Source organism: Heptranchias perlo, chromosome 28, assembly GCF_035084215.1.
Source record: "Heptranchias perlo isolate sHepPer1 chromosome 28, sHepPer1.hap1, whole genome shotgun sequence".
Taxonomy (NCBI): domain Eukaryota; kingdom Metazoa; phylum Chordata; class Chondrichthyes; order Hexanchiformes; family Hexanchidae; genus Heptranchias; species Heptranchias perlo.
Genome location: NC_090352.1, coordinates 27,592,011 through 27,618,454, shown reverse-complemented (window position 1 = coordinate 27,618,454; position 26,444 = coordinate 27,592,011). Strand labels below are relative to the sequence as shown.

Genomic DNA, 26,444 nt, shown 5'->3' with positions numbered 1-26,444 from the left:
AGGAGATGGTTCGGGTACAGTCTAGGTACATTCCCACAAGGGAGAAAGGTAGGGCAACTAAAGCCAGAGCTCCCTGGATGACAAAAGAGATAGAGAGTAAGATTATGCAGAAAAAATGGGTGTATGACAGATGTCAGGTTGATAACATATGCGAGAACCAGGCTAAATATAGAAAGTTCAGAGGGGAAGTGAAAAAGGAAATAAGATGGGCAAAGAGAGAGTACGAGAATAGACTGGTGGCCAACATAAATGAGAATCCAAAAATCTTTTATAGACATGTAAACAGTAAACGAGTAGTAAGAGGAGGGGTGGGGCTGATAAGGGACCAAAAAGGAGATCTACTCATGGAGGCAGAGGGAATAGCCAAGGTACTTTGCATCTGTCTTTACCAAGGAAGAAGATGCTGCCAGAGTCTCAGTAAAGCAAGATGTAGTTGAGATACTGGATGGAACAAAAATTGATAGAGGTGGTACTAGAAAGGCTAGCTGTACTTTAAGTAGATAAGTCACCCGGTCCGGATGGGATGCATCCTAGGTTGCAGAGGAAAGTAAGGGTGGAAATTGCAGAGGTGCTGGCCATAATCTTCCAAACATCCTTAGATACGGGGGTGGTGCCAGAGGACTGGAGAATTGTGAATGTTACACCCTTGTTTAAAAAAGGGTATAAGGATCAAACCAGCAACTACAGGCCAGTTTAACCTCGGTGGTGGGGAAACTTTTAGAAATGATAATCTGGGAAAGAATTAGCAGTCACTTGGACAAGTGTGGATTGATTAGGGTAAACCAGCACAGATTTGTTAAAGACAAATAGTGTTTAACTAACTTGATAGAATTTTTTTCATGAGGTAACAGAGAGGGTAGATGAGGGCAATGCGGTTGATGTGGTGTATATGGACTTTCAAAAGGCGTTTGATAAAGTGCCACATAATAGGCTTGTCATCAAGATTGACGCCCATGGAATAAAAAGGGGCAGTAGCAGCATGGACACATAATTGGCTAAATAACAGGAAACAGAGAGTAGTGGTGAACGGTTGTGTTTTTGGATTGGAGGGAGGTATACAGTGGTGTTCACTAGGGGTCGGTACTAGGAACACTGCTTTTCTTGATATATATTGATGACTTGGACTTGGGTGTACAGGGCACAATTTCCAAATTTGCAGATGACACAAAACTTGGAAGTATAGTGTATAGTGAGGAGGATAGTGATAGACTTCAAGAGGATATAGACTGGCTGGTGGCATGGGCGGACACGTGGCAGATGAAATTTAACGCTGAAAAATGCGAGATAATGCATTTCGGTAGGAAGAATGAGGAGAGGCAATATAAACTAAAGGGCATAATTCTAAAAGGTATACAGGAACAGAGAGATCTGGGGGTATATGTACACAAATCGTTGAAGATTGAAGGGCAGGTTGAGAAAGCAGTTAAAAAAGCATACAAGATCCTGGGCTTTATAAATACAGGCACAGTACAAAAGCAAGGAAGTCATGATGAACCTTTATAAAACACTGGTTCGGCCACAACTGTAGTATTGTGTCCAGTTCTGGGCACCACACTTTAGAAAAGATGTGAAGGCCTTAGAGAGAGTGCAGAAGAGATTTACTAGAATGATTCCAGGGACGGGGGTCTTTAGTTACATGGATAGACTGGAGAAGCTGGGGTTGTTCTCCTTGGAACAGAGAAGGTCGAGAGGAGATTTGATAGAGGTACTCAAAATCATGAAGGGTCTAGACAGCGTAGATAGAGAGAAACTGTTTCCACTTGCGGAAGGGTCAACAACCAGAGGACACAAATTTAAGGCGATTGGCAAAAGAACCAAAGGTGATATGAGGAAATTTTTTTTTAAAAACACAGCGAGTTGTTGTGATCTAGAATGCACTGCCAGAGAAGGTGGTGGAGGCAGAGGCAGAGGCAGATTCAATCATGGCTTTCAAAAAGGGATCTGGATAAGTATTTGAAAGGAAAAAATTTGCAGGGCTACGGGGATAGGGCGGGGGAGTGGGACTAGCTGGATTGCTCTTGCGTAAAGTCGGCACTGACTCTAATGTGCTGAATGGCCTCCTTCCATGCTGTAACCTTTCTATGATTCTATGTGGGGGAAGGAATCCTAGGACTGAGTAGTATATTGAAGATCTACGTTTCCTGACCCAGCTGGAGGTACAATCAGGGAGGTTGTTGTGATCAAGGCCAGAGGCATATAGGTGTTAAAGGCAGCCAAAAAAGATTGCTCAGTTTTGGCAACTAGAATAAATTTTGGCTTATCAGGTCTTGATGGTGGATAGTTGAAGAGTGTACCAACAGTCTTTGAATCAGTGGAAGAGGTAGAGAGATGGAGCTGGATATCACCAGTACACGTGGAAGTTAATTCCATGGTTCCTGACAATTTTACAAGGAGTTTGACTTTGAATTAGAGAACAAGGAGGGGACCAAGGATGGTCCGAGGTCAGAGGTTACGGTATATGCTGAGAAACCAGTGGAGGGAGTAGTGTGCCTGCTTTGTGTCGGGTATGAGCGCAACTAGGAGAAACCAGTGCCATTGAGGTAGTTGCAGAGGAGAGATACTGGGAGAGAATAGAAGGATCAAGATAGCAGGGAGGTAGAGAAGGGATGAAGAGAGACAGAAAGCTACAGATGTTTGTGACTTTGACCAATGTGGTCTCAGTGCTGCAAGTGGTAGCATGTTTTAACATGCCATAGCAGAAAAATATTTAACAATTAAACATTGTGCCCAAGAGGTTGTTGGATTACTTTATCTGTCTGGTAGTCAGTACAGACAAAACAGTTTTGACAATCATTTGTAACTCATAGGGGTTATTCATAACCTAAAGCTTACACCAGTTGATGCTAGTTTTATTGATTTCCATACTAACCTTTCATGCTTACACTCCTGTGCTGCTCGCAGAAGCTCCTGGATGTTTTTGGTGACCTGTTCTGTTTTAAGGATTACATCCTCTGTACTGGGAAGGCTTGGATCTAGCTCTCCCTCGTGCTCATCATACTCTACATGGAGGTCATCATCCCTCCCAATCTTCCCATCAGCGATACTATTAAGGGAAAAGAAGAGTTAACATAAACACAATATAGGATAGCAACCAAAGTAGTGCCTACAGTGAGTTTTCAGCACATCACCACGTGCATATAGAAATCAGATGCCTGAGAGTGTGTTACAAGGCTGTAACCAGATTGAGGGTTCAGATCACGTCATGAATGGCAATGAGTCACCTGAACCCCAAAAGACCTAGGCTGTAGCATTTAATAGGTGGTGGCTGCAAGCTGTTGGGTGAGCAAGTACATACACGAGCAAGTGTCAATGACCAGAGACTTCTAGATACCTCAAACAGTTTAAATTTTAGAAAGCTGCAAAGGTGTGAAGAAATTCATCTTGCACTGGCAAATTTATACTTGCCTTCATCAGTCAGGAACTGGTCGATGCTAGAATTTCCAGAAAATAATCAATTATTTTTCATTCTTATAATTGTGTCTACCAAGAAGTCTTGTACTCCAATACTAAAGCAGCATAGTCACTGTGTAATGTAATTTATGACACTTCAGGTTTGCACACTGGAGTGCCAGACTAGTTTGGTGACAATTATGTCTACATATACAAATATTAATATAAAAGATATTTCAAGAATTTAAAGACTGTCAAAAGTCTGCAGCACAACTGGGGGCTGCATGAGCTGCACTTCTAGGGCACAACTCTATCTGCATAAATAAAATACTTAACTTAAGACCTTGCCCCTGTGTAAATTAGGCAGAATGGATCATTTGAACAATTTGCACAGCATTTTGGCAACCATCTTAAAAATTAGGACTCCCCATTAAGTAGATAAATGCATCAAGTGATGTGGCAATGAGCCATACAGATCAGGTTCAAACACTGGCCTGTGTTGCCGGTGCTGATCACAGCAGCCAAGAAAGCAGTGGGTGCACTATAATTATCCTTGGTGTCCTGATGCTTTGAGGAAGTAATAGGGAGAATAACACAACTAAAAAAATCAGCCAGTTCCTGATCACTATCAAGTGACTCCTGCTGGAAAGTGTGCTCATGTGGGCATCTAGACTACAATGCTTCCCACAGTCAGCCTGGTAGTGTTCACTGCCTGGACTTGCATGAAAAAAGGCTAATGTGGAAAGGTACCCTCTGGCATTAATGGAATAATACTTTTGCACGAGTCACTATCTTCAGGAAAGGAGGGGAGAAAACTGGAGAGGTTAAAGACTGAAAATTGAGGTGGTGTACGAGTTGCTTCACTATACTTCAAGAATGTAAAAATCAAATGTTAAAACTTCCAGTATAAAAGGGCTTTGATAACCTGATAGAAACCTATTACTTCTTCCTCAATGGATACTATAAGAAGTAACAACTGCTTTTAGAAACAGTAATCCGGGACAAAATTAACAGTCGCTTGGACAAGTGTGGATTAATAAGAGAAAGCCAGTACAGATTTGTTAAAGACAAATCTTGTTTGACTAATTTGAGTTTTTTGATGAGGTAACAGAGAGGATTGATGAGGATAATGTGGTTGATGTTGTGTATGTGGACTTCCAAAAGGCGTTTGATAAAGAGCCACAAAATAGGCTTGTCAATAAAATTGAAGCCCACGGAATAAAAGGGACAGTGGCAACGTGGATACGAAATTGGCTAAGTAATAGGAAACAGAGGGTAGTGGTGAACGGTTGTTTTTCAGACTGGAGGAAGATTTGCAGTGGTGTTCCCCAGGGGTCGGTACTGGGACCACTGCTTTTCTTGATATATATTAATGACTTGGGCTTGAGTGCACAGGGCACAATTTCAAAATTTACAGATGACACAAAACTTGGAAGTGAAGTAAACAGTGAGGAGGATAGTGATAGACTTCAAGAGGACATAGACAGGCTGGTGGGATGGGCGGATATGTGGCAGATGAAATTTAATGCTGAGTAGTGTGAGGTGATACATTTTGGTAGGAAGAATGAGTGGAGGCAATATGAACTAAAGGGTACAATTCTAAACGGGGTGCAGGAACAGAGAGATCTGGGGGCATATGTACATATGTTGAAGGTGGCAGGATAGGTTGAGAAAGCGGTTGAGAAAGCATATGGGATCCTGGGCTTTATAAATAGAGGCATAGAGTACAAAAGCTGGTTCGGGCACAATTGGAGCAGATGTCCAATTCTGGCCGCCGCACTTTAGGAAAGATGTGAAGGCCTTAAAAAGGGCGCAAAAAAAGATTTACTAGAATGGTTCCAGGGACGAGGGACCTCAGTTATGAGGATAGACTGGAAAAGCTGGGATTGTTCTTCTTAGAGCAGGGAAGGTTGAGAGGAGATTTGATAGAGGTGTTCAAAATCACAAAGAGTCCAGACGAAGTAAATAAAGAAAAACTGTTCCCACTGGCGGAAGGGTCGCGAACCAGAGAACACAGATTTAAGGCGATTTGCAAACGAACCGAAGGCGACATGAGGAAAAACATTTTTAAGGAAGCGAGTGGTTAGGATCTGGAACGCACTGCCTGAACAGGTGGTGGAAGCAGGGTCAATTGTGGCTCTCAAAAAGGAATTAGGTAGGTACCTGAAGGAGAAAAATTTGCAGGGCTACGGGGAAAGAGCGGGGCTAGCTGGATTGCTCTTGCAGAGAGCCGGGTACAGGCTCGATGGGCCAAATGGCCTCCTTCTGTGCTGTAACCATTCTATGAACTGGTCAATGCTGGCATTTATGCTCCACACAAGCCTCCTTGCTCCCTACTTCATCAGTACAGGACTGCAACACTGGAGTCCCTCTCGATTGCTTCAGTCATATTCTGTTACGCAGAATTAAATTAAACATCTATTGCGCACACTTTCCTCTTCAATGGTTTAAAAGTTATACAGTTATGAACATAAGGGAGCGAGACATATAGGAATAATTGTTAAAATAGAAATGACTAGCACATCTCCATATCAACACAAGAATAGTCATACATGATCGCAATTCTGCGATACCAGTATTTGCAGAGACAGCATTATGTGGGAGGAACAGCAAAACAAACTATCAAAATCCGATTTAGAGAATAACTCTAGAATGTACATAATGCAGAAAATGTGTCATGTTGAGTGGTACTAAACACAAACAAAGCATCATGATCTCCAGTCAAATTTTTCTCACCCCAGTGGCAGCTCATTAGTCTGGGTATTGTCATAGTCACTGTCTGTTCCACTGCCACGCTTGTCAAGTTTGGACACCTGTAAGTGAAAACAAAATGTGAGCACAGCAATATGATGTGTAGATGCATAGGCAACATTGTTAGAGCAATTGTTCATTAGTAATTTGTTACAAGAACATTGCAGGCATATTAGTGGGAAAGGTTACCTCAATTCCCCACGAGAAACATGAAAGCAACTTTGAGAATAACTATGTCAAATCAAATTAACTGTTCAGTGACTGAAATTCTGCATCCAAGTTTTATAATTCTGAGTTTTGGTCAAAGAGCTTAGAAGCAAATAATTTAGTTTGCTCAAGATAAAAAGCGGTTAATTTTAAGCTTTCCAGGCACTTAAAAAGGGCAGGATGGCTGGATTGTGATTGTGGTAGTCTCCAACTCTTTCCTGTAAAAACTGTGTTTTTAATAAATAAGCAGAATTTGCAATTTAAGAAAGGCTCTGTTCTACTGTGTCACACATTTTGAATTGGAATTGACATTGCCATAAACGTTCTAATTCTGTATCTGTCCTTACTTTAAGTGGAGAATTTGTAGGACTTGATTTGGCACAAACTCTAAAAAGGTATCTCATCCATTCCATTACTCGGAGTAAAGGAATAGGAGGTTCCCTCGACTGCATTCCCACTAAGCTCCTGATCTCACAATTTCCTTTCTTGGCTCCTATTTTGGCCAATATTATAGATAGTTCCCTCTTCTCAAGCATTGTTCTTCCACCTTTCAACACAGTCATCACCACCTCAAGAAACATACCCACCCTGAACCCCTCTATCCTCACTAATTACTGTCCCATCTCCAACCTCCCTTTCGGCATACCTTAATACAAAACTAGATTGCTGGAGAGCAAGAGTCAATCACAGAACTGTATTAACTCAATACAACACTGGTGTACTAGGATAGTGTTTCCATTGTAAATAGCCACAATCAAATAGCTAGAACGAACACAAAAAAAGGCAGACCAATTTTTCACCATGGCACCCTGCTCAATAGATTTGAACCTTTTCACCAGCCAGTGGTCAAAAAGACTCAAAATACTTGATTATTCTACATTTAAATGAACCCCACATTGTAAGATGGGATAAAGAGCAGGATCAATCACGCTTTCTATTTATACTTTTTTGTTGGAAAAACATTTTCAAATGCCCAATTGGAGAATTCATTAAACTATCAACATTCTCAAAGTTAATTTCATCATCTAATAAAATTATAACCAAGCACTGTGCGAAAACAAGGCGGCAAAAACATACGGTTTCTCTGAATTGGCTATCGGGTTCATATTGAATAGCAAAATTTGTAAAACCTTATGGAAACCATTACAAAGAATTATCAGGAAAAACCATAATCAGCAGATTATGAGTTCAATATTAAAATCAAAATCTTAGCAGTTCAAAAAGATTGCTATACCAAGCCAAAGGAATATAATTTTAAGAGAAATCTCAAGATTCCCACTGTAACACCAGTACACATTAATGGGACCACCACATAAATTAATGGGCACACATCGCTGAACACTGGATCTAGCCCAGAACACAAGCCGGTAGGTGCACTGGCTGGGACAGGAGAGGCACCAACATCATTGACAGGGGTTTTGCAGATTCCCTCACCACCTGCCAATTATATACTTTCTTAATTTCAACAGGTAGAGATCATTTTCTATATGGTGTTTTCATAAGGGATTAAAAGAATTATTGCCATTTGTGAAGTACTAATCTGCCAGCTGTATTACTAGCATTTCATGGAATCCTTTACACAATGGTGTGAACCTGACCAAGAATGGAGAGTTTACAAATTTTGCTATGGAAACCTGGACTGGATATGACTTCAGAACATCTTTTCTTAATTGCATTTTCAAATGGTTGTTTTAATTTGTAACAGCTCTAACCCAGTAAGAATACCATAGAAATATACATTAATTTCACAGGTTAGCAAAATGACAAAGATGGTTCTGAAACACAAGACTTGTTGAACCTTTTGAATGTTCTGAATCGCAATTTTTAGAATTAGATACTTTCTGACATACACATTGAAGAACAATTAAGATTTTTCAAGTTCCATACACCCCCTTGCCCCTGCACCCAAAGAGTTAGCAGTAATAGAAAAGTAATAAAAGTTCATGCATTCTTCAGAAGAGATTAAGCTTTCTTTATAACTACACTACGGCAGATGGTTCCAATATATCACAGTTTTCCTGTTTCAAAGGCATCTTTTTGATGCTGCATAACGAGAGGTGTGCAGATTTGAACATTTTCCTTTTTTCTCATTATTGAGTTTTTCACACAACAGATTTTCAAGCAAAAACATTCTTTTCACATTTGTATAACTGACATACTAATCATGTATTAAAATCTATACTTAAAATCAAGTCCTTTGTCTTCACCACTGCAGTTCCATAATGAAAAGCCAGACTGGTCTCATAACACTTTCAAGTCTTAATGTGTTGTGACTGTACTATTGGTTTGTGTATCTAAGATGGAAAACTCCATATATGGATTTGGTGGGAAGGGAGAGGAAGAAACAAAATTCCAAACTCTCAAGCTAACCAAGCTTTGTGAAAATATTCAAAGTAATACAATTGAAAATGGACAATTTTTGCATAGCTAAAATCAAATCAGCAACAGGTACACAAATTTTTTAAAAACTGGAAACTACAAAAATTCTCCAAATCTTGCTGAAATTTGACTTTGGATGGTATCAATGGAAGATACAATAGACAGATACCATCTCCCCAATACTGGTCCTATATTTCCTTTCCAAGAATTAGGAAAATGGACCACACCAGTTTATAATTGCACAGAACACACATATGGAACTCAATGCAGCTTCACACAAAGGGGAAATTTCAAATTAAAATGGTTTGTCAAATATTCCTTAGATGGCTTCCAAGAGGACTAATCTTGAACAATATTTATTACCAACTTAATTTTGCCTATAGCCCTTCAAAAGTATCTTTCACTTTTTAATTCAATTTTGTCAGATTCCTGCAAGAACAGCAAACTTGTCCCCATAACTGTTGAGAACATAACATTTTACTTTTATTTTATGTAAATTGAAAGACTTCATTAAACCAATAACTAGAGGTTTGTGAACGCATTAATTCATTACATTAATATTGACAAAAAAGCTAGTACTTGCGCTCCTTTGGAATACAGTTGGCTAAGACTGCAATGGACCAGAGTACAAACTTGAAAAAAAAAGTAAGAATCTGAACCAGACCCCGCCCCGATTCCCTTTTTAGCCCTCATCTATAATCTGAACAATCCGAAACAGGATAGAGGGCAAGGCACTTTTAACATCAAAAGGTAACCAAATCCTGATTACAGACAACCTTGCAAGCAAGGGTTAACTTTGATTATCCTGAACGGTGAGGTCTCAGAATCATCTGCCATTATGCGCGATATCCTCTTCATGCAGTTTTCTAATTATAAAGATTCTCCTTTTACTTCACATGGACAATATCAGATACTTTTGATTGCAATATTCTCATTCAGAAAAAAGTAATCTGGATTGAACACTAAGAATTTAACCCTTTGAGGACTACAGTTGCATTTATCTATTACAATTAATAATTACAAAAATGTACTGTCTTCACTGCACCACAGATTCTGGTGCTTGTGCATTTGGTTTTATAATATTCAGTGGGAATTTACAATAAACCCAACTAATTGGAACATAAACAGGTTTTAAACACTTCAGCAAGGACCAAGTTCTCAGAGGGTTAATACCTCTGAGGATTATGAGAACATTTCTGTACTTTCCTTTGAGAAAATCTACTGGAACTTTGACTCAGTTTTTGTAAATCTAAAATGGGACACAAGTAATTGAGGGAAAGACAACTACCTGTAATAACTGCTATTAAATCAGTTAAAAAATTGACAGACAAAATTGCAATGACAAAAAAAAGTGTTCATAGGCAACAAAAAAAAATGCAGGCCACTCACAGGAAAAGACATTTTTGAATAGAAAGACGCCCCTAGTTTCTACGGGCAAGTTCTGAATATTTTCCCTCAATAGTTTGACCTACTGCTGATTTTGCTTTGCAAAGTTACCATTGATCTCCCCACACCACCCCCCCCAAAGACTTTTTATAAATTAGACTATAAAAAAAACAGATGTTCAAGTTTTATAATGCTTCAGTTAATAGTTTCCATATCTGCTATTAAAATATAACACAATTTATTAGCTGCTTTTATTTAAATTTACAAAACCTGTGTCTTGATACGACTGAAAGATGGAGGAAGAAAAGCAGTACTCAAAGGGTTAATACATAGAGAAACAGCAGTAGTCAGGGGAAACCAAGGAAGACGTGGAATACTTGAATGGCAAATGGCCTTGCTTGACAAATGGATAGTCACAGAAGGGCAATTATACTATTCAAGAGGGTAAAGATATTAAAGCTGGCAAAAGGGAAGCAGTAGCTAGATGGGCAGTGTTGATGGTAACAGCTCAGCAACAGGGGCTCATCTTTTGGAATGCCTCACAAACGCACACAGCATACCCATTTCAATTCACCCTATTCTTTTCACACCGTGTTTCATTATACAGCTTTTTTCAGCTGTATACAATCTTCATTTTCCCTTCAGATGACATCATGTGTACCAGGTGCTCTGATTTTTGAAGAGGAGGAATGTTATAGAAAAAGTTCACTTTAGATGACACATCAAAATAAACAAAAGCAAATTTATTTTAAAAATTAACTTCCATTCTTATGAGATTTACTCAAAAAATGACTGTAGCAATTTGTTATATTCCATTTTTTTTCAAGTTATGTAAAAATTAAGATTGTAGCATGAAGATTAGTGACAAAAGATAATTCCTCCATCTCCTCAGTACATAGGGATACATAGGAACAGATATGCCATTCATCGCCTCAAGCCTATTCTGTCATTCTATTAGATCATGGCGGATCTGTACCTCAACTTCATTACCTGCCGTTACTCCATATCTCAATACCCTTACCTAACAAAAATCTATTAATCTCAGTCTTGAAAATTTCAACTGACCCCACATTCATAGCTATTTTTCAGGGGCCAGGGATTTCCCCAACCCTTTTTGTGTAAAAAAAGTTCTTCCTGATTTCATTCCTAAATGGCCTAGCTTTAATTTTATTATGCCCCCTTGTTCCATATTCCTCTGCCAGAGTAAATGGCTTCTCTGCCTAAAATTGATTTGAGGCTATTTGACAGGAGTGATTTTGAAGATACTGGAAAACAGAACTTCTTTGGTTTCTTTCAGAGACTTGTTAAATTATTAGGAAAAGAAATGAAGTAGCAAAACTGACATGAAATGGCAAGAATATCTTTCGGAAAAGGGACCATATACTTTTATTTATTTTTTCAATGTTTGGCCCTGTATACCATATAAGTAGAGGATGTAGGACAGCATTTTTGGGGCCAGCTTCATTGGTGTACTGCAAGTATAAAGTTTCTGGAGTCCTTTTTCAAGTGACCAAGTTTGTATTTTTTACTGTACCATTTACGAAGTCGATCTAATGCAAGATTATAATACTACGTACTGTGTTCAGGCCAACCTGACAACACAATATGGTTCTGCCAAATTAGTGACTGTGTAAATTCTATAACACACTGGTGGTCTGCAAATAGTGGATTTCTATAGGTCCTTTGGTGAGGGAGTTAGCAGTACACAATGAGTCAAAGTGCTCCTTCTATACCAAAATTTCTATGGTAAATTATTAAAACTGTTGTATAATGAGAACAGACCACGGTTATATTCATGAGCCTGACTACATTGCACTGAAACTTATTGCAATGTACCGTTTCACTTTTGCATATATGGTTCATTCTAAAATTTAACAAAAATATTGCTTGAAAGTTGTTTTGACATATTCAACTAGGCATTCCAAAAAAAAAACCTCCCATCTTTGAAGGGAAAAGAGAAGCAAAGATTATAGAAGGAACAAAATCCATGCAAAAGGCACGGACTCGAGAGCCTAGAACACTTGCTGGAATCCTTTCTGCCCCTTCTTACTTGAGCCCAACTGAGATGGTACTTAACCACGGATCTGCCGCAGTCCTGTGAACAGGAGTGCAGCGGAGAGAAGGGAAAGGGTACAGAGGTCACGGAGACACCCCTGCGAATCTGTAACATGGAAGGGACAGTGTAAACAAAGGCATGCACATAGACATTAATGAACTTTCAAAAATAAACCATGCATGTAACTTGTTATAGACAACTTGCATTAAGTAGATAAATATTGGTTAAACAGTCTCATGCTGACGAAGTCACATAAAAACAGTCATCTTATGTCAGATCTACTGGTAGGTTGTGAACTCTGTTAATGCAACGTGCATATTGAATTAATGAAACAAAATAGCACAAATGAAGCAACATTTACATAAAACCTTGTAATGAACCAATGTGATTTCCCCCATCTAACTACAGTTTTCTCAAAAATTATGTCCACGAAACAATTATACTGTAGATCAATGCATAGGAATGTTTCACTTAATTAAGCTTGATCAGTTTTCCAGTTGTTCTACAAGGTCACTAGCAACTGTCAGATGAAAATTATTTTTCAGAAATTGTTTACTTGAAAGTGTTGGCACATATCTATAACCCGTAGGTGCAAATTTCACAACTTAAATACATTATTTCAAACAAAACAGTATCCATGGTTCTCTGTCACAACACTTAGTGCAAATTTGATTCCCTCATCTCACTTAAGGGATCAGTCCCAGCAATGACTGACTCATATCTATTCATTACGCTTGAAATGACAAGACATAACCTTGTGGCAAATTTAGTTCATATCTACCACGCAAATACAGCAACTGCATGACATTCAATGCATGCCAATGGTGAGACAGTCAGTGAAATGCTGTTTTCGCAAAGCTAACAGCAGAGCTGCGCATCTCAAACAGCAACTTTTAGATATTGACATTTAACCGGGCATCTGTTCCTCGCCTGAAGTTGCTGTGCTGTTCAAACAAATAACGGTGAGCGCTATTAGTCGCACGCATTATTTTGACAGCAAAATCTCGCTCATTATTTGTACAATGGACTTCATCTACTGACTGGAATGAAATCTAGTGGAGTAGAACCTTAATGTCGATTTCCTAATATAAGATAATTAATGAAACCTGATGGGAATTGGGCTTTGAACATTTTTTCTTTCCCGAGCCGGTCAGGGGAAGCAGAGGGCCAATTCAAGGATTTCAGACAGAACTTTTCATAATAATTTCACCCTTCTCCAACTCTCTGGGTTAACCCAGTATTATGGACTGTCCAATTGAAAGATCTTAAAATTTGAAAAAGTTATAACTTATTCAACTGAAAAAGAATAGTTTCATTACGCCAGTTAATCTCAAATCATTTAGCCAGCTCTAGGCATTTAAATCCATAGTTAAGTTGATTTAGGAGCAGTGGCTTTTTAACATGAAAACAAAAGTATTACAAAAATAGAACTGTACCTTAGGACATTGCAGAAATTCAAAGCTATATGGAATATATTTTCACTATAGTTTGAAGATCAAGATCACTAAAAAGATGAAGGATTCTTTGTTGCAAATTGAGCACACAAGCTATGACTGGGAACAGAGCTACTTGCAGCAACTGTATGTCTGTTTTGTGATTGCTCAATGCCACAAGACTTTGGCATCGGCACATCTCTGTTCACAAGTGACTGATGGAACAACTTACAATTCTCGCATGTGTATTAGCTGTGGCCACTTCATATAAATGGGACTTTTACACAAAACTGAATTCTGAGCATGAATTGCCTAACAGTATATCTGAATACAACAGCAGCTCATTATTTAGCAAGAATATAATCAAAACTCTACTCTGCAATTAGGGTTAGAAGAAAAAACACCACAAATGAATATTAAAAAATATTTTTCTCCCTTAGAATTTGGAGCCTGGAATTAGAGAGACAGGGGGTTACTTCACTACAGTTTTACAGGACATTGTTCCCAAACTAAACAGATATCATAGATTCCTGATTATGTAGTACAACAAACTAGAAAAGGTCGATGCACTTATAGAAATCCATATCCCAAAGCATTAACTCACATTGCAATCCAGAGGCTGAAGTCTTGTGGCAATGTCATCGGTAGTTTGTCCAAAAGACTTCTGCCCAGATCTGGTTTCATACATGGAAACGGCTTGCCGGTCACGTCTACTTGCGCTTGCATGGGGGGCAAGGTCCTGGCGGTCACTGGTAGCTGGTGACGGATGCAGACTAGGAGTCTGCTGTTTCATTTGTGCATTCTCCGTCTGCAGTTTGTTAATCTGAAATGTAATGAAAAAGTGACTGCCAAATCTCAAAATAGTAATTTAATATCTGTGAAGGACGCATCATTTTGTTATTTCACAAATTAAACATTTTCTTTATTAAAAAATTACTGACAGCAATACATAATATAGGAGGCTGTAGAAGATGTAGAGAACTAGGATTCAGTACTTGAGATGTGACTAAATTCTGTTACTGAATAATTATTTTACATTTCGTACCCATATTCCCATTGTTGGCAGTGAATGGTTTTGTACAAGTAAAATTTTTTTTTAAAACTAGATCTTAATAGTGTGATATTAATTCCAAGGTCACAATCAACAGGTACACAATGCAAACCACAGAATACTTATTTCATATCCATTTTTATTTGTCCAGTACAAGCCAAATAGGCTAGGGTGCCTGAAGCCATCTGAAGAAAGTGAGGGCAGCGTTACGTAAAGCAAAAGTGTCAAAAGTGCTGGTGCAGAGTGCTACAGTATGGTAGGACACAAGTTTGCATCCTCAATTTCCCAACTTTGGGCCTATCAGGCTAGGTGGTCATTGTTGGCAAGAAATAAAATAAAATTGGCCACCACTGCCGACTTTGCAACACTGATTCCAAAATGATCTTGACAGAAGGCGTAGAGCAGGTAGAGTGTCCAGGAAATCATTTTTTTAAAAAAAACAGAAGGCAGCCATTTATCCCCTAACTCTTAAATCGCTATAAATTAGTCCCAGTCCTCTGCACTTTTCCCACGCCCTTTTGCATTTTTCTTCAAATATTTATCCATTTCCCTTTTAAAAGCTATTATGGATTTTGTTTCTATCATAGCTTCTGGTACAAACGAATTAACTAAAAAACAGAATGCCCAAAAGAGAGGGCTGTGCAGTAAAACAGTCGGAAAGGATTAAATTATTAGAACTGAAATCTGATTACTGACTTGCGAATGTATTAAGTCTATTTATAAAGGCTAACCACAGGAATATTCACACCTGGGTTAGATGTTCATGGTGTCAATTTATTTGCATGTTAATTACACATTTTCTGCTGATGCTTGAAACTATTAAAAAAATGTAAGACATTAAATAAGTCTATAGTGGCATAAATTGGAATGCTGTACAAAAATGAGTTGGATGGCCTAACAGAAACAAACAATTTGGTGCTGAAACCAGGATAAATTAAATCCCAAATTACTAGCATAAGCAGCATTAGTGTTCCTGCTTAAATATTCTTTACTAAGTTGATTTACTAGATAGAACTAATACTTTAATGTGACGTAGCCCCTCCCCCCCCACAAATTTTAATTTCACTCCAAAGCTTAGAGGTTGTGCGACCAAATTCTCCAAAGCGAACATTAACTTTGAGGAATGATTTGAAAGTCCATGGACCATTGTCACCCATTTCTTTGACAGAAGGTTTTAAGTTCCATTATTTATTAGAACATTGTTACTACTTAACAAAAATACTACCAAATAAAAGTTATTCTGTAGTGTTAGCAGATACTGTGCAAATACTCCAGCAAATATTTGCATCAAGATGCTACACAAACTCAGTTTGCTTAAAAAAAACTCTCCACAATGCAGTCAAAATACTCCTTAAAGGGCAATGTTATTATAGTTAAAGCAGCGGTATGGCACTATGCTACATCATCTCAAAGATCCAGCCCAGCAGGCAACTCAGTGATCAGCAATGTTGTGTTGCTTCCAGTCCGATAGCTGGGAACAACCAATACCTCAGAATCAAAAATACAGACAACTGCCCATTATCTACTAGTAGATTTGTGCCAGTAAGCAGATTTAGTGTACGAGGCCAGGTTACCCTGGTAGAAAACACTGGGCACTTCAGTTTGCTATGACTTAAATTATAATCTCCTGCACAAGCTCAGTGGGTTTGTGTTCTACAGTAAACAAGGAGCATGTAGCGTGTGTTGCAAAGGTAACTTTGCTGGCATGAATGTTGGGGGGGCGGGGGGGGGGGGGGAATTATTTTAACACATTTCAATTATATCAGCCAGATGAGTTTAGCAAAATCAATTAAAAGCATGGCTGATTAATCTGTAATACATACACAAAATGGACTTCCTTAAATGTTGAGGTCATGTCTTGAAAATAATGGTGTATGGACTTTTATAATCAAAATGAATTTGTCTTATCTTCCATGACAACGGACCATGGCATTGCAAAATAAAAACTTCAAAGTTCATCGCTAACACCATCTTTCTCCAACTAATGGAAATGGAAAAAAGGCCACAGAGTCCTTCACAGTTGGTGAAGTCAGTTCTTCTATGCCTTCTAACAGAAGGCACACACTTCTGTGGGACCAGTTTCCAGAATTTTTCCATCTGCTACAACTCAGTTACAGGTCTTCGTTAGATTTTAGTTACAGCCTAGAAGCCCAGCTACAAACTGACTAAGACATGCTGCATGTGGGTTGGAAAGTTGGCAGTAACACAAAACAAACCAAACCAAGAACTACTACAGTACAAAGCCAATATTCCAGTGACTAATAGGCTGCAGTAATTCTGTTTTTCGCCTTTGATGGCAAAGTTTTGAAGCCAAAGTTTTTTTTTTGCCATTAACTTAACATGTGGTGAAGCTCTAATCTTAAGTGATTGAGGTTGCATAGATCCATTTTGGAAAGATCCTTGTTCATAGAAAGGATTTAATTAAGAAAATCAGTTAAGGTTTCCTACTGATACTCTGACATAAACCCAGGAAAACAAGCTATCAAATCATTAATTTCATGTTTTATGATAAAAAGGCAATAATTAGATGAACACTTTCTTTAATTTTGATTTTGTAAACTGGTCTGACAGCACAAGACTATAATTGTTTATAATTTAAAATTTCCATAACTTAATGTGAGGAGGGCTGCCACAGCTGGAAAAGGTTCAACTTTGCTGGCCAAATAATATCTGCTTCAGTTTCACATCAAGCACTTCCTGTCAACATCAAACAGTGTGAAAGTTATAGAACCAAAATGGAGTGAATGATGTCAACAGGAAGACATCCAAAGGGCTGGCAGCATGCACTGGCTTTAAATTTAACAGGCTCGCATGCAAGCAGCTGATATGTCCAGATGGCAATACACATGGTATTAATGGGGCATGGTAAAGGACCAGGACAGAAAGAGAAAAAGGAGAGAAAGTCAAGTGAGAGGAAGAGAGATGTAACGAGAGAGACGGAGCAAGAGAGAGAATGATCTGCAGGCGCCAGCAGGAGATGAAGTTCAAGCAGCTTATGTTTGTGCTCAAAGAGCCTGGAGTACAGTTTTGCCTTTTGGTCACCAGCTAGTGGTTTCAGATCCAGCTCAGAGTGCACCGAGCCAACTTTAACATGACCACTCACCAGGCTCAGGGTGTGGATTTGAGAGCCACCATCATCCAGGCGCCCATTTATTGCCTACGTTGAGCCTCAGAAGCTGAATGTATCTGGGATGGAGGGATTATGGGAACAGTGGGCTACACGGTCCAGGCAGAGAGAGCACAAGGTACAGCTGCTACAGCCTCAAATCTGAGGGAGAGAACCGGTGGCTTAGTTCCTTGAAATTGATCTCATTTGCATGAACTTCATACCAAACTGGGAGGGACAGTGTAATTGGAGGAAGCAGCTCAGACAGAGTAAGTTGAACAAAATAAATATGAGGACAGATAAATGGCAGATGAAATTTCATGCAAACAAGTGCTGCACATAGGATGGAAAAATAAGCAACACACATGTTCTATGAATGGTATTGAAATAGCTAAAGATGAAGTGGAAAGAGATCAATGAGTTTTAGTAGACTTGATGCTAAATATGTCTAACCAATGGAGAACAGCAATCAACAAACCCACTAGAATGTTGAACTGCATTGCCAAAACAATTTAAATGTAAGTCAGAGGAAGTCATGATCATACTACAGTACTCTGGTCAGACCACACCTGGAGTACTGTGTCCAGTTCTGGCTGCCAAGACACAAGGAGGACAGTCAATAACTGAAGGCAGTGCAGAGAAGAGCTATGAGGCAGATTCCTGGTGTTAGAGATCTGACTTGAGGAAAGACTGGAGAGAGTCTGGATTTTCAGCATGGAAAGGAGGTGCCTAAGATGTGCCCTTATAGACGTAAACAAGATAGTAAATGTAATGGAAGAGGCAAATCCAGAACACTACTTTAAATTAAATTGTGGGTGTAGAAGGGGACTATAGGTTTCAACTAGTAAAAGATAATTTTTGGACTGATGTCAGGAGGTTCTTTTTCACAGCGATCAACACTTGAAATGGATTTGCCAGTAGAGTGGACACTAAAACCCTGGATGCCTTTAAGAAACAACGAGCCGTTGCAATGTGGGGACTGTAGGGTGCTTCCGGATGGATGAATGAACTAATATGGGAAAAAGAGTCTTCCTCATCTGTAGTTATCTTTGTGATACTGTGAAATTTATTTTGGGCCCCAGGAAGGCGGCGGAGGGTGTGGACATGATGGTGCAAGTAGAACACAAAGCGGGTATGGATATCTGGTTGGGGACAGCATGCAGGAGATTGTCTTAAAAACATGACTGGCAAGTTATGATATTACTAACTTGACTGAGTTCTTGATGAAGTAACAGAGAGGGTTGATGAGGGTAGTCTGCGGTTGATGTCTATGAGGACTTTCAAAAGGCATTTGATAAAGTACCACATAATAGACTTGTTAGCAAAATTGAAGCCCATGGGATTAAAGGGACAGTGGCAGTGTGGATACAAAACTGGCTAAGGGACAGAAAGCAGAGAGCAGTGGTGATATTTGTTTTTCAGACTAGCGGGAGGTATACAGTGGTGTTCCCCATGGTTCGGTATTAGGACCACTGCTCTTTTTGATATATATTAATTATCTGGCGTTGGGTATACAGGGTAATTTCAAAGTTTGCAAATAACACGAAACTCGGAAATGTAGTAAACAATGAGGAGGAAGGTAATAGACTTAAGAAGAACATAGACAGATTGGTAAAACGTACACAGACACATGGCAAATGAAATTTAACGCAGAGAAGTGTGAAATGATACATCTTGGTAGAAAGAATGTGGAGAGGCAATATAAACTAAATGGTATAATTTTAAAGGGGGTGCAGGAACAGAGACTTGGGGGTATATGTACACAAATCTTTGAAAATGGCAGGACAAGTTGAGAAGGCTGTTTTAAAAAAAAAAGCAGGGGGGATCCTTGGCTTTATAAATATAGGCATAGGGTACAAAAGCAAGGAAGTTATGCCAAATCTTTATAAAACACTGTTAGGCCCTAGCTGGAGTATTGTGTCCAATTCTGGGCACCACACTTTAGGAAGGATGTCAAGTCCTTAGAGAGGGTGCAGAAGAGATTTACTAGAATGGTACCAGGGATAAGGGACTTCAGTTACGTGGAGAGACTGGAGAAGCTGGGGTTGTTCTCCTTACAGCAGAGAAGAAGTGTTTTGATAGTTTCTCCTTATTTAATCTGTTACCAGTGGCAGAAGATCAGTAACCAGGGAATGTAGATTTAAGGTAATTTTCAAAAGGACCAGAGGCGACATGAGGAAAAAAAAATTACCCAGTGAGTTATTATTTTCTTTTAAAATTCATTCGTGGGATGTTGACGTCACTGGTGAGGCCGGCATTTATTGCCCATCCCTAATTGCCCTCGAGAAGGTGGTGGTGAGCCGCCTTCTTGAACCGCTGCAGTCCGTGTGGTGACTGTTCTCCCACAGTGCTGTTAGGAAGGGAGTTCCAGGATTTTGACCCAGCGACGATAAGGAACGGCGATATATTTCCAAGTCGGGATGGTGTGTGACTTGGAGGGGAACGTGCAGGTGGTGTGTTCCCATGTGCCTGCTGCTCTTGTCCTTCTAGGTGGTAGAGGTCACGGGTTTGGGAGGTGCTGTCGAAGAAGCCTTGGCGAGTTGCTGCAGTGCTTCCTGTGGATGGTACACACTGCAGTCACAGTACGCCGGTGGTGAAGGAAGTGAATGTTTAGGGTGGTGGATGGGGTGCCAATCAAGCGGGCTGCTTTGTCCTGGATGCTGTCGAGCTTGAGTGTTGTTGGAGCTGCACTCATCCAGGCAAGTGGAGAGTATTCCATCACACCCCTGACTTGTGCCTTGTAGACGGTGGAAAGGCTTTGGGGAGTCAGGTGGTGAGTCACTCGCTGCAGAAAACCCAGCCTCTGACCTGCTCTTGTAGCCACAGTATTTATATGGCTGGTCCAGTTATGTTTCTGGTCAATGGTGACCCCCAGGATGTTGGTGGGGGATTCGGCGACGGTAATGCCGTTGAATGTCAAGGGGAGGTGGTTAGACACTCTCTTGTTGGAGATGGTCATTGCCTGGCACTTGTCTGGCGCGAATGTTACTTGCCACTTATCAGCAATGTCCTGGGGCTGAGATGATTGGCCGCCAACAATCACTACCATCTTCCTTTGTGCTAGGTATGACTCCAGCCACTGGAAAGTTTTCCCCGATTCCCATTGACTTTAATTTTACTAGGGCTTCTTGGTGCCGCACTTGGTCAAATGCTGCCTTGATGTCAAGGGCAGTCACTCTCACCTCACCTCTGGAATTCAGCTCTTTTGTCCATGTTTGGACCAAGGCTGTAATGAGGTCTGGAGCTGAGTGGTCCTGGCGGAACCCAAACTGAGCATCGTGAGCAGGTTATTGGTGAGTAAGTGCCGCTTGATAGCACTGTTGACAACACCTTCCATCACTTTGCTGATGATAATCTGGAATGCACTGAAAGGGTGGTGGAAGCAGATTCAATAGCAACTTTCAAAAGGGAATTAGATAAATACTTGAAGGGGAAAAAATTGCAGGGCTTTGGGGAAAGAGCAGGGGTGTGGGACTAATTGGATAGTTCTTCCAAAGAGTCGGCACAGGCACGATGGGCCAAATGGCCTCCTTCTGTGCTGTAACATTCTATGGTTCTATGGCAATGAGAAGCTGTGGAAGAGGTTAAAAAAACAGGATTTTCATGTATATGTACTTTATGGATGGTCCCTTACAAACACCTACTATAAGTGACTTGGACTGAAATAAAAGCACATCTATTTTAAGAGCTGAATGTGGAAGCTAGGAAGATGCCAGGAAACTATTGTACATAATCTGATGAAGAATTATCCAAAATATTAACCTATATATCTGTTCCTGATGCTGATCAACCTGCCATACATTTACATTTTCTGTCTTTACTTCCCATTTAGTTTTCTTTTTACCTTTAATCGCAAATGATCTAATGGCATTATCCCCCAAAAAATTGCCTTTCAATACATCCAAAAACAGAAAATGTAGAATCAAACCCTAGGTTCTGGGAGAGCAAATTAAAAGATAAACCTAAAAATAGTTTTAAATCTTCTGTGGTATTTACTCTCAGAACATTATGAACTATCCAAACATTTGCGACTAGAATCCTCATTCACATTCACTCACCTGCATTTGAAGTCTGCGCAGTTCCTCACTTAGATTATTATTTACTTTCATTAGCTGCTGAACCTTGGCCTCAGATGCAGCCAAAGCTTTTTTCACCTCCAAATACTCCTGCAGTGTTATAGGACCATCTGATAAGTCGGATGAATCCATGCTCTAAATATTAAAGAGAAACAAATATTCAAAAAAAAATTGAACAGCCACAATACTCAAGCAACGTAACGCTTTTAACATCATAAAAAGCCATTTACAGCACATTGACAGGAAGGGAAAGAAAAATTGCGCCATCTTAATGAACAACACTCTTTTCCACTTCTTGTTGGTCGCTTGCCTCCTCTCGTGCTGCTTCCCTGCCTTTCTCACTCCCCTTCCTAGTTCATGTAGGCATGCTTCCTCTCCATTTCCTCCCATCTACTTCACGGAGGCACCCCTCTTCACTTGATCAGCCAGTGCTTCCAACTCGTTCTGTGGTGCTGGTTTTTGGGGGAATCCAAGGCAGCTGCATTATATGGGTGCAAATTCCTGACTTCTCAAAACTTTTTATGGTGGGGAGGTGGGTGGGGGGGGGGGGGTACTTCCCCTGATTTAATAGCAAACACGTGGACCTGATTTAATGGCCTCCCAGTCCAGATGCAGGCTGTGGCTCATCATTTGAGTAGCCCAGCTGTAGAGACAGGAGTAAATGGAGTGGGGGTTAGCAGTGATCTTATTTTCACAGGCAATGCAGTACAGGTAATGTCAATGAACAAATGTCACTCAGTTGATATGGTGTGCGGTGATAGATTGTTGGACAAGCTTGTTCTACAGACTCACATTTATGAATTTATTTAGCTGTAACTGCAGTGACAGAGTTACTTTCCTATATTAAGCTATATCTTCCCTCAAAGCCCCTCAAAAAAGCATTTTTTATGTGTCCTAGTTCAAATTTCTAGCACTTAGAAGCAGTTGCCCTTTCAAGTTTTTCTCTTGTAAAAAAAATGTTCACAAAGGGTTAACGTTACTATTTGTGACTGCTTAGAGCAGTAATCAGTTCTTTGAGACTTAAAAATATTTCTTCCAAATTTCCTCCCGCAGAACTTGTTGTAATCTTGCAGAGGGTCAGATTGCACTCTCAAGCTGAGAAGCAAAAAGTTCAAACTTATGAAGCCAAATTCCCATTGACGATGGTACTATCAATCATGATCAAAGCAACAATATTACTTGGACAAGATCATGGAATCCATCATAAAACTACTTTTAAACAAAATACAAGGTTAACATTTTAGTTTCTGTTATAGCAAGTTTTAAAATACAAGGCAGCACCTGCCCATAATTTCTGATTGTAATCCCCTCAAACAGGATTTTCATAATGGTGGACAAATTATTTTAGAGCGATGAAAGGTACTGTACAAAACAACATGGTATAATCATACTTGTGATAGAAACACAATTAGCTACAAGTGATTGCATATGGAATTTATCCCACACATCCAAGCCTGTCATTTGAAAGCCTCCCTCCTATATGCTTGCCATTGAACTTGCATCAAAAATAGTCAACTGAATGACTGGGTAGCATAGTACATCAAAACACTGTTTCTGGGAAATGGGCTAAATCAGCTCACAGAGATAGGAGATGGCTTCTCTCTTTTAAGTGTTTAAGAATCGCAAGAGAATTTAGGGACAATCCCGATTGAGCTCCCAAGTGAACAAAAGCCTATAAAGCACAAAAATGATTTAAAAACTGTCATTCATTTTTTCTCAAGGGAAAAATATCCACAGGGAAGACACATGTATATGTATCAGTTACAGCTAAAATGCAATGACAGCACCTAGGTGCCCCAAGAGGCAAGTGTTATTTAACACCTAGTTACTAGAATATGCAAAGCACCGAAACATTTAAATGGTGTACGTACAAAAGTTCTTGCAACCATGCTCAATAAAGGAGCAATGAAAGGCGATACTGTCTTGCATCTGTTTCTTAATCTCTAATTTAGACCTTGGCTGCATACCAGCCTACAAAAATGACATTTAAAAAAAAAAGTGGTTAAGACCTAGACTACAGTCTTGTGTGACTGGCAAGCTTAATGGTATTTCCTGTCGTTCCACAAGATTTTTGACTCACAGCAGAACTATGCTGCAATATGCATGCACTCTTTATTCTGGGACCAATTTAAAAACTTGACGTTTCAATCAACAGATGATTTAAATTTCTGATCTATTGAATGTACAACACTGCAACTTTTCTATTTAGTAAAAATAAATGTGCAGCATCAGAATGTAGCAGTATTGAAAGCAACAACCTGTGTGTTGTTATGGTGTCTGTTGGTGAAATGACCTTGGGTCTACAGATCAATAATTTGATGGGGAGGGGAAGGTCAAAAGGCGATAGAGTTAGGAATAGAAGTGGGTGGAATAAATGGGACTCACCTACACACGCAACACAATCCAGATTAATGGCTATTTTAAGTTTTTACATACAATTAATTAAAATATCAGTTAATCTAGGAAACGGACACAAATGTGCAAACTTCTGCTGCTTTGTTCAAGACTAGTTAACTGGAGACAAAACTTTACACTGCCAGTACTGAGATAGCCATTAACTTGCTTACTTGCCTTCATCCACTACACAAAGTACAGCAACTTCACAGGAGAACCTGCCAATGCACCTCAACTGCTGTTACTGAATTTAAAATAGAAGAAATGTTTGATGGAAAACAAAACCTCTTAAGATTTCTATTAGGTATGCAGTGAAAGAAACGGTATCCGATGGAGTGAAGGAATCCATTGTGGTTTTCTTTAGATACTCAGGATCAAAAAGTTTGAGGCAATGTGCAGCTGAAAGCAGGTTGGTGCAAATCACTGTTCACACCAATAAAATATTCAATTCCAAGCATATGTGTTACAAGATGGCATAGTGACATAGTAGATAGGAGTTTCAATGAGCTACATTATAGTGGAAGGACACAGATTTGCACAGAATTCCCACATAGTGATCTTATCTCAGCTGTGCCGTCAAGAGACAAGAATGATAAATACTGGAAGGCCAGTCATCCCAATAACCAACTGCATTAGTAAAGACATGCAAGCAGGTTTCCAGCTCATCCTTCAGTAAAGTGCCTAGCATGAAAAGACATTGGGAATAGAAGTGACTTTAAAAATATGTTGCTACTGCTGTTCGCAAGCAAGAAACAAAGTTAATGTATGTAAAGTAATTTTTAAACTTGAGTGCTCCATTAATTTATCTGATTTAAAATGAAATAAGCTGCCAACTGGAGATCTCACTTCTCACCTTAGCTCGGTTGTTTCTGGACGAGGATGCGTTTCGGTGTAACTCAGCGTCTGTGTCTTCATCAGAAGCTACACTATCGTAATCGTGCTGATCGTCGCCAAAATCACTGTCAGGACGATCATTTTGGTTCCGTATGAGGTATTCAATATTTTCTGAATGAAAAGAAGGGAGCTTAGTTTGCCAATACAGCTTTATTTATTTTGCTTGTGTTTAAGGGGTTAAGTTAATAATCACACACAGATACATACAAGAAAAATTGGCATTGTACTATTGGAGGTGCTGAGCAGACACTTCCCACAGGCAGAGTGGGAAAATCTGTCAGTCTGCCCACTCTAGTCATGCACCTCCGAGCAATCTATTACACACAGGTCCAGCAACATGTCAGCAACTCCTCGCATCTGGGGAATGGTTTTATCGAATCTCAAATACACACAGGATGCAAGGCACTGACAGTTGCTAGCAGTCTTCTGAAAGAATACAGAATAATAAGAGAAAGAAAAAAAAAACTCAAGTCTGGTGAAAACTTATGGTTGTTTTCAAACACAACCCTAGATATATTAATGAGTGCGTGTAAAGCTCCAACAATCATTTTTAAAAGAAACCCTTTCTCCAGTAAGGGGAGAGAATACTATAAAATGGTGGCGAATCATTTTATTTGTAAAACTATTACGAACTGAAATTGTGCAAATGTTAGAAAGTGAGAATGCTAGAAAAGAAAAGGGTTACATAACAATCTCTAACAGGTAAATATTATTAAATCTTGACACTCCTTGGTCAAAAGCAGTGTCAGCGTGCAACGGTAATATATCAAAACCAATAAATCAGCAGTAGATTACACAGGTAATCGAAACAACTCTGGTTCACACATGATCATTAGTTGCAACATTTTAAGTTGAAAAAATGTGAATATCATTGCTCCTCTCTCAAACTGTGTGAATTTCAATAATTTTCTATCTTCAAAATAGGAGGTGGTCAGTTTTTTGGAGTAGCATGGAGGAAGAATTACTTTCAATACAAAGTACTTTCCCTCAACACTCACATCTTTAAAAGTGAATTTCTCCATTTTCTTTAAAATTTGTTCACAGGATGTGATAAGGCCGTATCTATTGCCCATTCCTAGTTGCCCTGAGAAGGTGGTGGTGGTGGTGAGCCGCTGTCTTGAATGGCTGCAGTCCTTGTGGCAATGATGTTCCCACAATGGAGTTAGGTAGAGAATTCCAGGATTTTGATCCAGCAACAGTGACAGAGTACTGATATATATTCCAAATCAGAATGGTGTGCAACTTGGAGAGGAACATGTTTCCATGACATTGCTGCCCTTGTTCTTCTCAGTGGAAAAGTCAGGGTTATGAGGTGCTGCTG

The 26,444-nt window shown here is 39.5% G+C and overlaps 1 protein-coding gene across 3 annotated transcripts in view; it reads right to left on the bottom strand.

The window, feature by feature from the left end:
- Positions 1 to 26,444, bottom strand: part of git1 (G protein-coupled receptor kinase interacting ArfGAP 1) — a 157,082-nt gene that overhangs the window by 7,762 nt on the left and 122,876 nt on the right. For 2 of the 3 annotated variants that reach the window (XM_068008266.1, XM_068008267.1), the window contains exons 13-17: positions 25,083 to 25,234; positions 21,818 to 21,970; positions 14,207 to 14,425; positions 6,127 to 6,203; positions 2,870 to 3,043 (exon numbers count right to left, since the gene is read on the bottom strand). In XM_068008266.1, the coding sequence (XP_067864367.1) occupies positions 2,870 to 3,043; positions 6,127 to 6,203; positions 14,207 to 14,425; positions 21,818 to 21,970; positions 25,083 to 25,234 (775 nt within the window). Of the gene's footprint in view, positions 1 to 2,869; positions 3,044 to 6,126; positions 6,204 to 12,163; positions 12,275 to 14,206; positions 14,426 to 21,817; positions 21,971 to 25,082; positions 25,235 to 26,444 lie in introns of all 3 variants that reach the window. The other variant, XM_068008268.1, reaches the window with a different exon arrangement.